The following is a 15,867-nucleotide window of genomic DNA, read 5'->3' on the forward strand; positions in this document are numbered from 1 at the left end:
AATCAAGAACAAATATACTGTATATGTCACCTACTTGGAGAATTAGTGCTGCTTACAATGCAATAAGTAAAGAGAATGTGCTTTTGGATATATTCAGTAACAAAGAGCGTCACTTCAGGAACCAAGTTATGGAAATCCTATGATTAATGGCTATTTGTACACTTAATGTATTTTATTTGTCTTGTCGTGTTATTATGTATTTGTTTATGTATCATCATTACTCTTACTGGTTAACTGGACATAAACACTAATGTTAACCTTCTGTAACTGGAGTTTTATACTCTGTTGAGGGTACAAATAAATAAATAAATAAAGTTATCACCTATCAACTTTTTATTTTATATTGACCAGATAATCTCGGAACAAACTGTCCTTTGAAAACATAAAATTAGAAGTGGACCAAGAACATACTATTGGTAAACTAACCATTTACAATCAACCAGCTGGAATGCACTTCGTATTTGGTCACGGTCAAAAACCATATTATATTATAGACTTCGTTTGAACACTGCAATGACTCCATTCTGTACAAAATTCATCGGAGAGATCCACCTCTTTGTTGGTGCAACGAAGAGGTTGGAACTCTGAAACATCTCATATTCTAATGTAATTTGTTATCTAAAAATAGAACTGAAGTTATGGAAAAGCTAAATAAACGCTACGGTTATGGACCCTTCACCATCAAACAAATTTTGACGCATAATGATTTGGATATCCTGAAACATTTAATAATTTTTTTCAAGATAATGGACTTGTCCTTTAATTTACTGTAATCATTACCTGGTTAATAATAACATTTTTCTCTTTTACATTTTATCTTCCGGTGAAAAAAATACTTCACTAGAACATATTAGCTCTGTATTTCCCACATAGGCAACGGAATTATCACCACTCATATATCCCAACAAGAGGGAATGACTATTCCAGTTCTTATTTTTCAATTTCCACCGAAAAAGGTCAAAGCATACCTTCTAACCAACAAACACAATGGTACTCCACTTAAAATTCCAAGGATATGGGCGAAACAGAGTATGTCTTCACTCCGATAATTCAAAACCTATCGATAGGTGAAGGTGAACTTAGAACACTGCCATCATGGCGCACACTGCTATTCAAAAGTACCCACTCACTAACACATAATCCATTTTGATATTTATTTTTCTTTTTGGAAGAAATGCTACATAGATTTTGATACTAAGTGCGGAATATTTTGTTCAATTAGTGTCATGTGAAGTGAATAGTTATGTGGAAATCAATTATCTTACAGCAGGCTTTTCAGCTAAGAATGTGCCAGCATTGTTTTACGTGACAAATTCTAGGTCATAGCTCACTAAGATTTATGTCTGGGGCATCACTTACAACATTTAAATGGTCCCATTCCGGAGATATTCCTCATGAAGAGGAAGAAAGACCAATACTGTGATCTTATTTTAAAGAAGGTATTCTTTTCAGAAAACCTGAAATCTCTGTAAAACTATTTGATAAAATAAGAATATATTGGTTTTAAGATACTGATTTTATGACGGTTCAGTGCAATGAACATAAAAAGGAATTTCGCAAGTGATAGTAATATTAGAAACATTGTCTATAATGATGGAAGAAAAGTTCTTTTTCTCAGTGCCGATAATATTAAAAATAAGATTCTTAACGATGAAAGAGAAAGTAAGTCACGTAGTGATGTTAATATTAAAAAGATTCTATCTAATGATGGAAGAAAAATTAGTTTTCATGGTATTAATATTAAAAAGACTGTATCGAACGTTGGAAGTGAAAGAAGCCTTCCTTACCAATTAAGTAACGCAACCGAAAGTGTTTACTTACATCCAGATTATGATGAAAACTGCACAGGCTTCAATACCTTGTTATGGGCAACAACAATGTTTCTTCCAAACATTGCTTATATTTGCGGTATCAGTTACATTGCACACGAAATGTATAAAAACGGAAATATTGGAACTTCATTTGCAACAGGCGTAATCATATCTCTTTCCATGATTTTAGCTGCTGTTACTGACTGTAAAATTATTCTCAATAGGTAAGTTACTTACTTATCAGTTTTAAATATGATACTTTAACATATAGTTATAGGGATAATTTTGGAATTGGGGGGCAACATCAAGTGAAAACACTATGTTTACAGAAATGAGTTGATGTTACTTAAGGGTAATTACTAAGTACTAACCTAACCTAACCTAATGTAACCTAACCTAGCCTAAACCATAAAAAACACAGAAAATATACGAAGAAAATATAAATTTTAAGCAAAGAATTCTGCGCCCTCAAATCCTATAATACAAATCTAATCTAACTTAAACTAATCCAAACTGACCTAACCTAAACCATGAAAAATACAGAAAATTTAGCAAGAAAGTACGAATTTTAAGCAAAAAGTTCTGCCCCCCCAGTTCCAAAGTATGCCCAATTATGTTTTCACCAGTGTGAATTTAGCGTAGTTAGTGAATTGAAAGTTACTGTTTATTGAGAGGTCAGATTCATTTATTAATTGTTATCACCTATTCAATGACATTCTTCGATAGCTCGTGAAATTGGTATATAGGATATTGAAAAATTACTGTTAAAACTCATGGGAGCTGATTCCTGCCACTGAGACAAGGAGAAAGGGCCTCTTTAACTTTCGGCAATCGGACACATTTCCGGACCTACAAGATCGTGGACCAAAAGCGTGGGAAAATGACTTTCGAACGCTAATATTGGGGAAACTATGCAATACAGAGTGCGGGTAAGTAATGAACATAAGACGTCACATCGGCTCTATTAAAATATGGATGTGGCAGAACCCTACAATGCATGCGCAAAGAATTTCCCAAAGGAACGTAGGGAATCCTGGATAATCTGTCAATGAAAGCTTGGTATAAGTGGGTATTACTGGATAGAGTTCCGACCCGGCAACTATAATTGAAGGGCCCTCTGCAATAACAAGGTTAAGTCAGGTTACCTCGATTCCTAATAAAACATAAATAAAGAAGGCAAGTGGACTTCCTTTCCTACCTGGAAGTGAAGCAAGCACTGCTAGATACGAGGAGGCGACGCGACGTGTTTGTAACTTTGTTTACAAGGGTCGGGTCAAGTGAAAATACTGGTACGGAGACATACTTGACCATTTTCTTTCCAAATGAACAAAAGGGAATCAGTCGAATCAGAATGACAGAAGCGGAAGGGATGAAAGAGAAAGATAAATCGTGAACTCTGGCAAAGAAATATAGCAAAATCAGGGCAAAATGCTGTGTTTTTGTTTCTTTCCTCTAATGTTAATATTGAAACAATGCTGTCAAAAATCTGGATATTGAAATATTCGGGTTTAGAAAAATTCGAATTCCGTATATCTGGATTCAGATTTAAAACCGGATTTCAGATGTCGGATTTGAAAATCAAAAGTCATGATTTTTAATTCGCACATCTAATCCGAATCCGGTTCTCGCATTTACTAGTAAATCATGCAAGGAAGAGGGGGTGAAACCCTCCACATGGATATGTGCAGTTTCGAAATTGTAGAGTAGTGTAGGAGAAAAGGTTTATTCCATGCAGGAACCACGACTGGACACCATTCTGTTCTTCCTCAAGAAACCATCCAAACCGGAAATCAAGAATTCAAAGAAGGATATGAAAGCTGTGCTACGATTTGTTATTCTTGCCAAGCAGCAGTTTTACAGAAACGTGCTGAATACTGCTAATGTTTTTTGTTGTTTTTGTTTATCTGTGCTCCCGGGTTATGAATCTGAAATGGACGTACCAGATTTGGAGTTTCAAACAAGGCTCAGGACAATGCAGTTTCCGGATTTCGTTGTCTACAACGCTCAGATTATTGATATTTTGCATTGTTGCAATACATAAACATTGTCACACACATCGTTGTGTTCCTATTGTCATTTTTCTTTTCACCATTAGTGTAGGTTATGCAATAACAAGGTAAATGCTCACTTTTCCACCTTCGTTTTTTTATTCCTCATTTTCGGTATTCGCCATTTTATGGTCCAAAGCACAGACCAGGTGCTATACCACTTTTTCCGTAGGCATATATACACAGATTTACTCCTGTTAATGGGGGCACGGTGGCTCAGTGATAGAGCGTTCACCTCCGGTGCCTGGGATCCCTGGTTCGATCCCAGCTCGCGCCGTGTGGACTTTGTGGTGGACAAACACCGTGTTCGTGGGTTTTCTCGGGGTTCTCCCGTTTACTCCCACTTTCTTCATTCCACCATTTCACTCATCTCTCATCATCACCGTCTCCTTTACCCTAACCGGCATAAGCGTGGGACGTAAAAGATTTCATTTCATTTCATTACTCTTGTTAATTAGCACGTTGCAGTTTACGTTTACAGGCTTTGTAACTCAAAACCTCCATTTTTTACTTACCTTGTTATTGCAGAGGGCCCTTCAATTCCTATGTATTAAATAGATATCTGAAACACATACAAAATGGCGGACACTTGCATACTCGTCGTGTGTGGTTGCATAATCACCAGGTAAGGATGATGGTTAATAGTGACGTTCTGAGTATTAAGTGTAGTAAATTTGTAGCTGAATCGTCTAGGATTCATCTGTAGCGTCGGTACAGCACAACACATGAAACAGAGTGATGCACAAGTGTGGAAACACGAAAAGAAAACTGCCCAGCGTTGTACTTCGCGAGTACAAAGTGTCAGAAATGTACTCTAGTTAACGTCAGTTCAATGCGACGGAAATGTAAGGAATAGCATCAAGAACATGAAAGGCATTGCCAATATGTCCCAGGCAACGCATCTACTCTACGTTGGGAAGGAAAGTTTGTTAGTGGATACAACGCATTGCTGTTGTGACATAGGGCACAATGCTATCCGGGTTACAATCCTTGATGTCGTACAATTGCTTTGTTTACTTTGTTCTTATGTTTTTCATCCTGTTCTGTGTCCACGTGCAAACACCATAGCTTCACTTTATCCAGGAATCTTCTAATCAAAGACCTGTCTTCGTGCAGAACACCATATCAGCACCATCATCATCGGTTGTGATTACCGAAAGAATGCATCCCACAGACAAGTAAAGGGATAAAAGCTCTTTGTACTACTGGGCCTATGCGACTCAAAGGCAGCGTGGCGTGAAGTTGCTACCATGAAAGGACGGACCCCAGTAGACTTTAGCCAATATTGGACCTAATGTTAAAGCATAGGAAAAAAAGGGGAGGTAAACACAATAGAACGTAAACAAAAGAGAACAAAAAAGAATGGTGGTAGTAGGGGGGATACAATATGAGACGATAGAAAAAAAACATGGTTTGGAGGTGGGGGTGATGAGAAGGTGTATAGAATTCTTTGACGGCATGTAAACAAAAGGATAAAAGAGAAATGAAGCATAGAGCGCTATGCAGCTATATGTTTAAAGAATACAAAACAAAACAAAAGGATAATAGAGGATAAAAGAGAAATTGTATATACAACGCTATGCAGCTGTATGTTTTTAAAAAGAATAATTGGTGAGAAGAATAAAAGAGAAATGAAGCATATAATGCTATACACTTGTTTGTGTTTAAAAGATTTGGAGGGTAGTGTGGGAAAAAGGTCTGTTGTTAATGTACATATGTTAAATAGTAAACAAAAGAGAGATCATGTACACAATGCTATGCAGGTGTATGTTTTTAAAAAGATTTTGTAGGGTTGGTGTGGGAAAAGGCTTGTTGCGAAAGATGAATTGTAAACAACAAGAAAGAAAGAAAGAATAGTACCAGATGTTGATAGCGTGGGAAGATAATATGTATACGATGGTTTTCCAGTTGGGATGTTTTTGAAAAATAATAATTTTAAGAAAATGTTAGAACCTTGCAGTCGATGGCGGAAACTCGGCGCGGCGCGGGACGGGCGCGGGAAGGTGCGCGGAGGCGTGCGCGACCGGAAAACACCCGCGTGTGCGGACGCGAGCGCGTGACGTCATTTGATTTTTTTATTTAAATATTGATTTCTAAAAATTATATGTATAGTTTTGTTAGCGATGGAGAACCATCAGTTTGTTGAAGACAATGTTGAGAAGCGTAAGTTAGACGATGAGAATGATACTTTTTGTAAAAAGAAAGTAAAAATAGAGGACTCTCCAAATTCTCCCGATTCATCATTTAACGAAACACAATTAGAAAGATATGAAAATGATAATGTAGAAGTTTACCCATGTTTATCATCTGATAGTGAAGAGACAAATGATTTACCCGATGACGAAGTGTACGAGTTTTCGGAGGATAACGTGGATTCTGAGGCGGAATCAGACGAAGGCCTGGTATCAAATGTGGGTACGCCGCCACCTTCACCTGCTTCAGCAGAATTAGGGTGGAAGTGTGAATGTTGTGTTAACTACGTGGATGTGAACTGTATTAGAGAGAGTATTGTGAAATGGAATCCAAATGATTATTTGATATGCTATGCATGTTATTGGAATGATACATTTCATTGGACTCATGAATGTTTTTATTGTGATGACGATATTTTAGGATTACGTGTTTGGTCTGTGCTGATGACTCCACGTGTACAGGACGAATAGTTTGACATTTATGGAGAAACAGACACTATTGGACCGTTAACAAGAGACTATTTTAATATTACATATGGGGAACTAACAATTGATGTGAATGCAAGAGAAGATCTTTTGCGTATTTTACTTGAAAAAGACAGATCGAATGCGTATAGTGAAGTGTGTTAAGAAAACATACTGTGCAAAATGTTTTCCGATATTAGTGTATGTGTATGTGTATTATGTAGTGAAGAAGATATTAGTGAAGTTTGTGTTTTAAAAACTATAAGTTTATACTTACGTTTAAACAATATTTATTGTGAACAATGCTTGCTGCATCTTGAACATGAATGTTTATTTCTTCATGATATAGGAACTTTTGCTGTAGAATATTTATCCAACGATATAACTCTTATTGATTTATTTGAAGTGTTTGAAGAACACCATAGTGAAATTTCAAGTATAAACGCGTGATTGTTTAAAGAACACTGAATTTGTTGGACAAATTATACCGTTTTTCTTAGAACGTAAACATAAAATTTCACCATGTGTTAATGAATACATTATTGACATACAAGGTTTTAAGATTTCAAATCATGAATTTATTATACGTGAATTTTGTTTAACTGCGTGTGATGATACAGTAAATTTGCATTGTTTAATAAAATCACCAGTAGAATACAATGCACTTCCGATAGGTTGTCAAAAACAAATTGAATGGTTAACATTAAACTTACACGGATTAACTTGGAATGATAAATGCGGTTATACTGTATCACACATACGTAACCTTATATATCAACTTTGTAAACAAGATGCAACCTTTTGTAAAGGTGCAGAAAAAAACTTTGGATTAAAAATATTTTTGCACTAGCTAATGTTATTGATTTGGAAAGTAAACAGTGTCCACCATTAAACACATTGCATGCAAACGTATTTAATGATTATTGTACTTTTCATGAACAAAATATTAAACTTGACAAAAAGTTATTGGTGGAAGTTTCAACGTACTATAACATTAACTAATGCATTTGCAAAGTTGTAAAAAGGAAATGATATGTTCTTGTAAATAAAAATACAAGATTTTAAATTGTAAATAAAAATTTTATTAAGCTATTCTACTTGTTTTTCTTTTTCATTATATTGGTTACATGATTGAATACAATTTTATCATTTTGTTTAAGATTATTTTTTCTGAATAAATTTAAACATTCTTGAAAGCTTTTCTTTCGTACAATATGATGCAGAAAGTACAACACAAATTGTCCACACAAGATTGAATTATCATCTTGATATGCGGACCTATTTGTAAAATATATTTTACAATTTTTATTTAAAAAAGTTTTTATTTCTTTTGGAAATGGTAAAGTTAGACTATCGAAATAGTACCCTCTTTGATTTTCATCAATGAATACACACACCCAATGCGTGCCACCTGAAGATGAATTGCTTAAATTTATAATAAGTCCAGCCGGTGGTTGTACAGTTTTTGGTATTCTATCAATAGGATAAATGCCATGCACATTTGCACCAGTAAGTTTATCATGAAGTAACACTTTTATTAAATCATCCGTGTACATAACTTTTGTTTTTAAATTCACATCACTTCACTTCACTTTACATCACTTTATACGCGTATATGTTGGAAGACCTAGTGGGGAATACGGAATATTCTCATAAAACGAAATAGCATGCTCATATTATTATTCACAGATTTTTTTATAACTTTTCCAATAACGATAAATGGTGCTGACGCATAAAAAATACTTTTGAGAAACTTCATAGTATGATACCTTGCAACTCTTTGAACAATCAAGCAAAAATATTACAATATACAATGTTTAACACACTTTGTACCAGAAGGGCACATGTAATTCATATGCTTAGAAGTGACCTCCTATACTTCTTTTATTAAAATGATACTTTTAAAAAGTATTATCAGTATATATATTTCTATCTTTATCAATTTGAATTAAAGAATCAAACTGGGCGTATACAATACATGTTATAGGTTCAGTTAAATTTTCAGAAAAGGAAACTTTAACATTTACAGGTGCATCACGCACAAGGTCCCACGTACAATCATCTAATGATGCTGTAGGTGATAGAATAAATGCATAAAGAGTATAGCCGTGTGGATATTCTTCAGGAGTTATAGTATGTGCATCATCTTTATAATATAAACCAGTACCGGAAAACAGAGAATGGTAACTTAGAAGGTACAAATTGTTTTGAAAATCGGGGGTGAGGGGACTGGGAGGAAAAGATTTTGATCCAACCTGTAGCTGCAGTTTGTTAACGTTAAAGTGTTGAAAATAAAAAAATGGATTTAGTTCAGATTTTCCATTAAATGCCGAATTGGAAACAAAACCGATAACGAGACTTTTAGGTACGTTACCCAGGAAAATATTATCAAGATTGTATGAATTAACGTTTGCAGGAATAGTATACGATCTTGTTTGTACTCTTGTAAGGGGATATTTGGTTGTTTCATGATTCATATTAGTATTGATTTCCATTGCCAAATGAGGTGCAACATCAATGCGACGTATATGTAGAGTAACATCTTCAAGTTTTACTTTATAAGAAGTATTTACAGGAGATAATAAACAAAAAGCATCTTTACTGCGATGTAATTTTATACGAAGACCTACTTTATTTACAAGTGCTCTTGGTAATCCAGCAATATCTGTATACAGACGCCCATACATTTCAAACGATTTACTATTTTTAATATAATTAGCACGTTGTTGAAAACCTACATTAGCATTACCAATGGTATCAAATTGTTTAGCGGTATCTTTATACCACATACCTAATTTCAAATGTGTATCAAAAGCATCACGGGAATAATTTAATAATGTTTCAAGGTATGCACGATAAGGATAAAATCCTGATGAAGAAGTAATTAATATATCATTTAATGAAATGTCAATTTGACTAAATAATGAATGTAGGAAATTATTTGTTGGTGCTACAACATCGGTGTCAGCTAATGCTGTGTCAGGTTTTGTAATTTTACAACGTACGTAAAGATAAAGATATGCAGTATGAATAAATTCTCCTGTTTCACCGGGAATAAAAAATTCAATAGGTCCATCAGAACTTAATGTTGAAATTGGACGGTATTGAGCATTAAAGCAAGATTCAATTGCAGTTTGCGTCATTGGAGTACTAAATAAATCGAAATCGTTGGTACAGCATTCCACACTGCTTGAATTAAGTAGTGCCATTATGAAAATATATCTGTAACACGACTTATTTTTCTTTTTATTTTTCTTTTGCTTTTGCTTTTGTTAGTACGGTTACGGTTAGTTGGAGGCCCAAAACGAACGATTGCCGGAGCTTTACGCTTGCGTGGCCGTCTCTTGCCACTTCCAGTTAATAACTGACCAACTTTGTTAACAGCTTTTGTCTTTAATGTGTCACCAGCTTCTTTTACACGTGCACGAACAGATTCTTTAAATGGTTTATCTTCTAATACATCACCCGCTACTTGTATTCCCGTCTGTAATGCCTGTCGACCTAAAGTTTTTGCACCCTGTTTAAGAAATGGTAATGCAAAACGAAATAATCCTTGGAAGAAACTACCTATACCATGTCCCCGTTGATATACAGGTCCTGAAAAGTATGGGATACCATGTCCGTAATGTCTTCTAAATTTCATTCTGAATAAAATTAATTAATTAATTAATTTTTATTAGGAGAGCGCTTAAAATGAAGTGTAACACTTAGTGTCCCAGAACGAAATGGCAAATTTCGTCCTGCATGATCTTTTAATAGTATTTCAATACTGTAAAATGAAAACATTGCAAGTGGAAGATAATGAATATCTTGAAATGTTTTTGTTTCCACTTTACCATATTTAACATCTGATATTGTTGCAATACGTAATAAAGGGGCTTTTGTATCACCTAAAAACTGATATTGTATGATATCCGTGTAAATAAATATTTGATGTGGGTAACCAATATTAACATACGGTTGTTTAATTCCACGTCTATAGAAAACAAGATCTTTATGTTTACGAATTCCTAATTGTAATGCTAATGTTGGTGATAATAATGCTCCTTCAACACGGTTAGTACAATCTACTTGTACAATATTTGATACAGAAAATTTTATGTCTTTTGATATTTTATTTAATTCATCAACGATATGATGTGCGGAGTGGTAATATCCACTGACAATTTTACTTTTTTGTGCTTCTTCATTTTTTATTTTATACCATATAACATTTTCCCCATCGTTAACATTATAACATGTTAAAGGAACATGCAATTCACTTAATCCTACATACCAATCGGTTTCTGATAACTGAATATTATTTTTTAGTTGATTTATAAAATGTGATGGACTATTTGTAGGATATACATCAGTACTAGCGTTTGATACAAGTGTAATGTAAAAACTATCATCTATACTTTCAGAAATCATTTTCGTTTAAAGTGAAGTGTCAAGTTTGAAGTTCCAAATTCAAATGGCAATTTTAAACCGTGCTCATCTTTTAAGTTTACTTCAATTGTGTTAAAATAAGATTTTACAACTTTAGCGTATTGTGGTGTGTGAAATAGAAAACATTTTACATTTCCATGCTCAATATTATATGCACTAACTTTACGAAGTAATGGTCCAATATCTTCTTGTTGCTTTACAATATCAACACAAACATTAAGAATGTTTGGTATATTGTAATCTAAATTGCATAAAAAGTTTGCACGTGATATTTGTGGTACTTCTACATTAGCAGGTTTTAGAAAAACAATATCTGTAAACGCAGTTGTATTTTCATTTATATATCCGAGTAAATGTTGTAATCCCTGTGTCATTCGAATGACAAAAAAAAATTAATTTTAAAGAATGTTTAATTCCAACCTGATTTTTATTTTTATAATATTTTAACAAGCGCAAGTGTTCAGGAATCATATCTAAAATGGATGTAATAGAAGTATAGTATCCTGGTGTAATATTAATGTTTGCAATTTGAACTTCATCATTAATGACGGCTTCTATTTCAATTTTTTCCTTTTGACGAACATTATAAAAACTAAAAGGTACATTAAGCTGTGTTAATGCAACATACCATTCTCCCTCACTTAACTGAATAGGTTGTGCTAGCTTTACTATAAATGAAGAAGTTGTATTATTACTAAAAATTTCAGTACTAGCATTTGAAGGAAGAGTAACATAGAAATCATGTTTTATCATTGAACTCATTTTGAAGACTGAACAGAAATTGTTTTAATCCATGAATTCATACTTGACGGATATCCTAACCATTTTACAGACATCATACCTTTCTTTCGCTTTAATACTTTTTCGATTAAATGTCTTGTTTGAATTCACATTTATTTTTTGTAATTCTTGTGTATAAAATATACATTTAATTTCTTCATCATTCCAATCTTTTAATTTATATGTAATAGGATTTGTCGGAATACATTTATCAACGATAAAAATTTCTTGAGACCATTTTGGTAAATATCCCTTTTCTAACTTATGTTTATATTTACTAACACGTACATAATCACCCGGGTGAAATTTACATGTTATTTTCTTTTTATTCATTTTATCGCCGTACAATGTATTTCAAACTTGATCAACATTAGAATGAGTTACATCTGCAGGTGCCATTTTAATACTACTATGATACGTGTGATTATAATTTTTTACAATTTGCTCTAACACATCTATATAACGATATGTATTCTTAGCAGTAAAATAACGATACAATTTTTCTTTTAGTGTTCTTATAAATCGTTCTGCTAATGCACATTTAATTTCTGAATGTACACTATAATGATTAATTTCATATTCTTTAAATATTCGTTTTACATAACGATTATAAAATTCTGTACCTAAATCAGTTTGTACATTAAACACAGGAAGTTTAAAATTTTTTAAAAATTTTTCTGATTGCTTTTGCCATTTCAGGACCTGTTTTTGTTTTTAAGGGAACACAATACGCGTACCGAGAAAAAATATTTATACAACATAATATATACTTATAATTTTTGTTATACTTTGCAATATTTTGCATATCTGCTAAATCCATTTGTAATGTTTCATTTGGTGCACTCACATAATATTGTTTACGTTCAAACACTTTACGTGCTGGTGCATGTAATGTATATGCATCTTGAGATGCTAACCATTCTTTAATTTTCTTTTTCGATAAATTTGTTTTTCTTTGTAGTGTTTTAATACTTGATAAAGAAGCAGGATTCGTATAATGATAATATAATTTTGACAATTTTACCATGTTTTACATTTTATAATCTTTCCAATTTTTAAATATATTTGCTACGATTGTTGGACTTTTTGATTTTTTAACTTTGCTATGTGATTTAACTATAGGTGTGGAAATAAATTCCCGTAGTACATTAATATCATCTAATAAACTTTTAAATTCATGAATACCTATGGGATTTCTGGATTATTTACGTGTACGAACAACATCATTTACTAAATCGATAATATTAGATCCCGGTATTATTTTTCCTTGAATACGTACTGTTCCCGTTTGATCCCAATGAATTTTATCAGAACTTGTTAACTGTTTTAATAATAGATCTGTGTTCCTTCGTTGTGTTTTCGGTACTGAATGTAAAATGTCCGATACAATGGGTAAAATAGAATTATTTTTTCTTCAGCTGATGATGTTTCACCAGCATCTTTTTCAATAATAGGTAATGTGATAGGATTTTGTGAAACAGATGAAGTATAATTTAAATACTGTTGTAATGCCTGCTGATACAATTTCCATTTTTCATCAACACTAAGATTACGACGTTGTAAAATATTATTCATTTCTTCATCTAAACGTGATTGATGTGAATCTATTGATTTCATATTTGCATGCATTTGCTGCATTGCATTTTCAGGAACTAATATCATTTTACGAAATTCTGACATACTTATCTTCCAAACAAACTACTTGCTACTGCACCAAGTAATGGTCCTAAGATTAATGGTAAAAACGCACCACCTTTTTGTAATAAAATTTTCTTTTTCTTATTAAGTGCTGTACGTTGTGCAGATAAAGCACGCAAGATCTTTTTATGTCTACGTAAACGTTGCTTCTGACGCGAATTCAATGGAATATTTCCTTTTATTGTGTTTTTAGCAACTTGTGAAATACTACGTATTAAATCACCAGATGCATGTCGTATAATTTGTTTTCGCTTTGCGCTTTTGCATTTGCACAAAGCACGGAGAGTATCAATGTGTTGTTTCACCTTCAACATCTTGAACTAAACTAAACGTAAACGAATGAATTACTGTCTTTTACATTTGCATATACATGCAATGTTTCATTAGGAAAAATATTTGTACGTAATCATAATGCATCATTTGTTTTTTAAGTCAAATAACAAATAAGTGTGAGGTTCACGTGTTACATCTTCGAACACATTCACAACTTGTTTACTATATCGTGGCATAATTTGTGTTGCTAAATATTGTATTTGTAATTTATCACGAGGATTTTTAAATACTATAATATAATGTGCATTTAAACTTATATCACGAGCATGTTTTCCTTTTGGAAATAAATTTTGAACAATAAATATTACTGTTAATTTTTTATGATGTGCATATTTTGTAAATAAGTTTGCAACATCACCATTGGTTTCAGACATTAAGTCATCTAATATTAATAGTGAATTTTCTTGTATTTCAAAATTATTCATATCTGGAATACCTTCTATAAAACGAATTTCTGAACTTGCATCTAAATTTGGTATGACTGCACCATAACACCAAACAATTTCATTAAATTTCATAGTAAACATTTGATCACGTTCATTTAATAATCGATTTACAAAACATGTTTTGCCTGCTCGTGAAGGACCAGCAATTAAAATGGTTGATGGATGTTGAAACTTTAACATCTTGTATTAAACTGAATGCATACAATAGATACTTTACTTTATATACTCATTCACACACTCACTCACACAATTAACAAAATAAATTAAAAATAAATTAAGAATAAGTTAAAAATAAATATTAAAACTTGAAATGACTAGAATCACAGCTTAGCTGTTGTTATGAGTATACTGTGGTCTACAATTTATGAGTTTGCACAGCAAACGATGAAATAAATAAATAAATAAATAGTGATACTCTACTAATGTTCTGTTAAAAATAAATAAATAAAATCAATCACTTATAAGCCAAGCTAAAATTATTATTGCACGTATCCATGAGGTAAACTTGTTTTTGGTACAGGTTCGTTACTTTATATATCGTCAATACGTTTACGTTTTTTGTTTACCTCTTGGTGTGTTTTTGTCTCTTTACGTGAAAAGATAGTAAACCCTTGTTTCCGCACAATGCTATTTGGATTCTCTATAGTTGTACAATTAATATTTCCTGTCACTAATCCATAGAAACTCTCAAAGTTTATTCTTTGAGAGGTCCTATCATTTAGTGTAATTCCCCGAATTTTGAAAATATTCCGAAATTCCCCTGCGGCATTTTTAAGCCGCATACTATAATTTTTTGGCCCTAAGCCTATAAACGTTACAAACTCCCACCCTTCTTCAATTTCATTAGTGAGATCACCCAAATAGTTTCCAAGCTTCAACGGAGATTCCCTATCTTTTTTACACGTAAACATAATACTGTCTGTGTCACAATAAATTAGGTCTTCAGGTCCTACAGTCACAAGTAAGTCATATAATTGTAGCCTGGCCCATGAAGTAATAAAACCAGCAAGCACGACATTGGAAAATTCCAGAGGTACATTTTCAGTTTCCAAGTCTTTATATGTTAGAATAAGTTGTTCATCACCAACTGGAATAACACTATGAACCTCATATCTCGATGTAGCAAGGTACCTATGGAAGTCTGTCCCACTATCAATAATTACACACTGTGTCATATCTGTACGTTGACCCCATTTTCCGTATAAGGAATTGAGGTACAACTTCGCGCATTCTCTGAGTCCAGGGTTCGACCTAATATTATCTTTATTTAATTTTGTGCCTTCGTGAGCATTGTAATCGTCAATATATTTATCTTTGTCTTCCTCATTTTTACACCAAGCAGGATAGCCTGATGCTTCCTGCTTCATCTGAAGAAACGTATTCACATAGTCCCGGAATAAACTAGGTGAATTCCGATCTTCAGAATCCATGAGTTCAAATTCCCATATTTCATAAATTTTGACGATTTTATAACCGTTTTCAAGAGCACGGTGAAGCTCTGGTGTACAAAAAGTTCCAGTTAATGCACGTTCAGTATCACTATGTGTGCAATTATCAATAGTTTCTCCTTCCATACATAGCCTACAAAGTCCAAATATTAATCGGCTTTGCGCTACATACGGTAAGATGGGAAAAAAGAGTTGTTTAGGAGACAATACAGTAC

General features: G+C 33.1%; 1 protein-coding gene across 1 annotated transcript in view; it reads left to right on the forward strand.

The window, feature by feature from the left end:
* The first annotated feature begins 1,083 nt into the window (after positions 1-1,083).
* The window catches only part of LOC145662090 (uncharacterized), a 175,807-nt gene continuing 161,023 nt past the window's right edge, over positions 1,084-15,867 (forward strand). Inside the window, exon 1 of the mRNA XM_081727429.1 lies at positions 1,084-2,035. Coding sequence (XP_081583555.1) covers positions 1,536-2,035 — 500 coding nt within the window. The 5' untranslated portion in view covers positions 1,084-1,535. The remainder of the gene's footprint in view (positions 2,036-15,867) is intronic.

The sequence above is a fragment of the Thermobia domestica genome, chromosome 10 (genome assembly GCF_964235325.1).
Source record: "Thermobia domestica chromosome 10, izTheDome1.hap1.1, whole genome shotgun sequence".
In the NCBI taxonomy this organism is placed as follows: Eukaryota; Metazoa; Arthropoda; class Insecta; order Zygentoma; family Lepismatidae; genus Thermobia; species Thermobia domestica.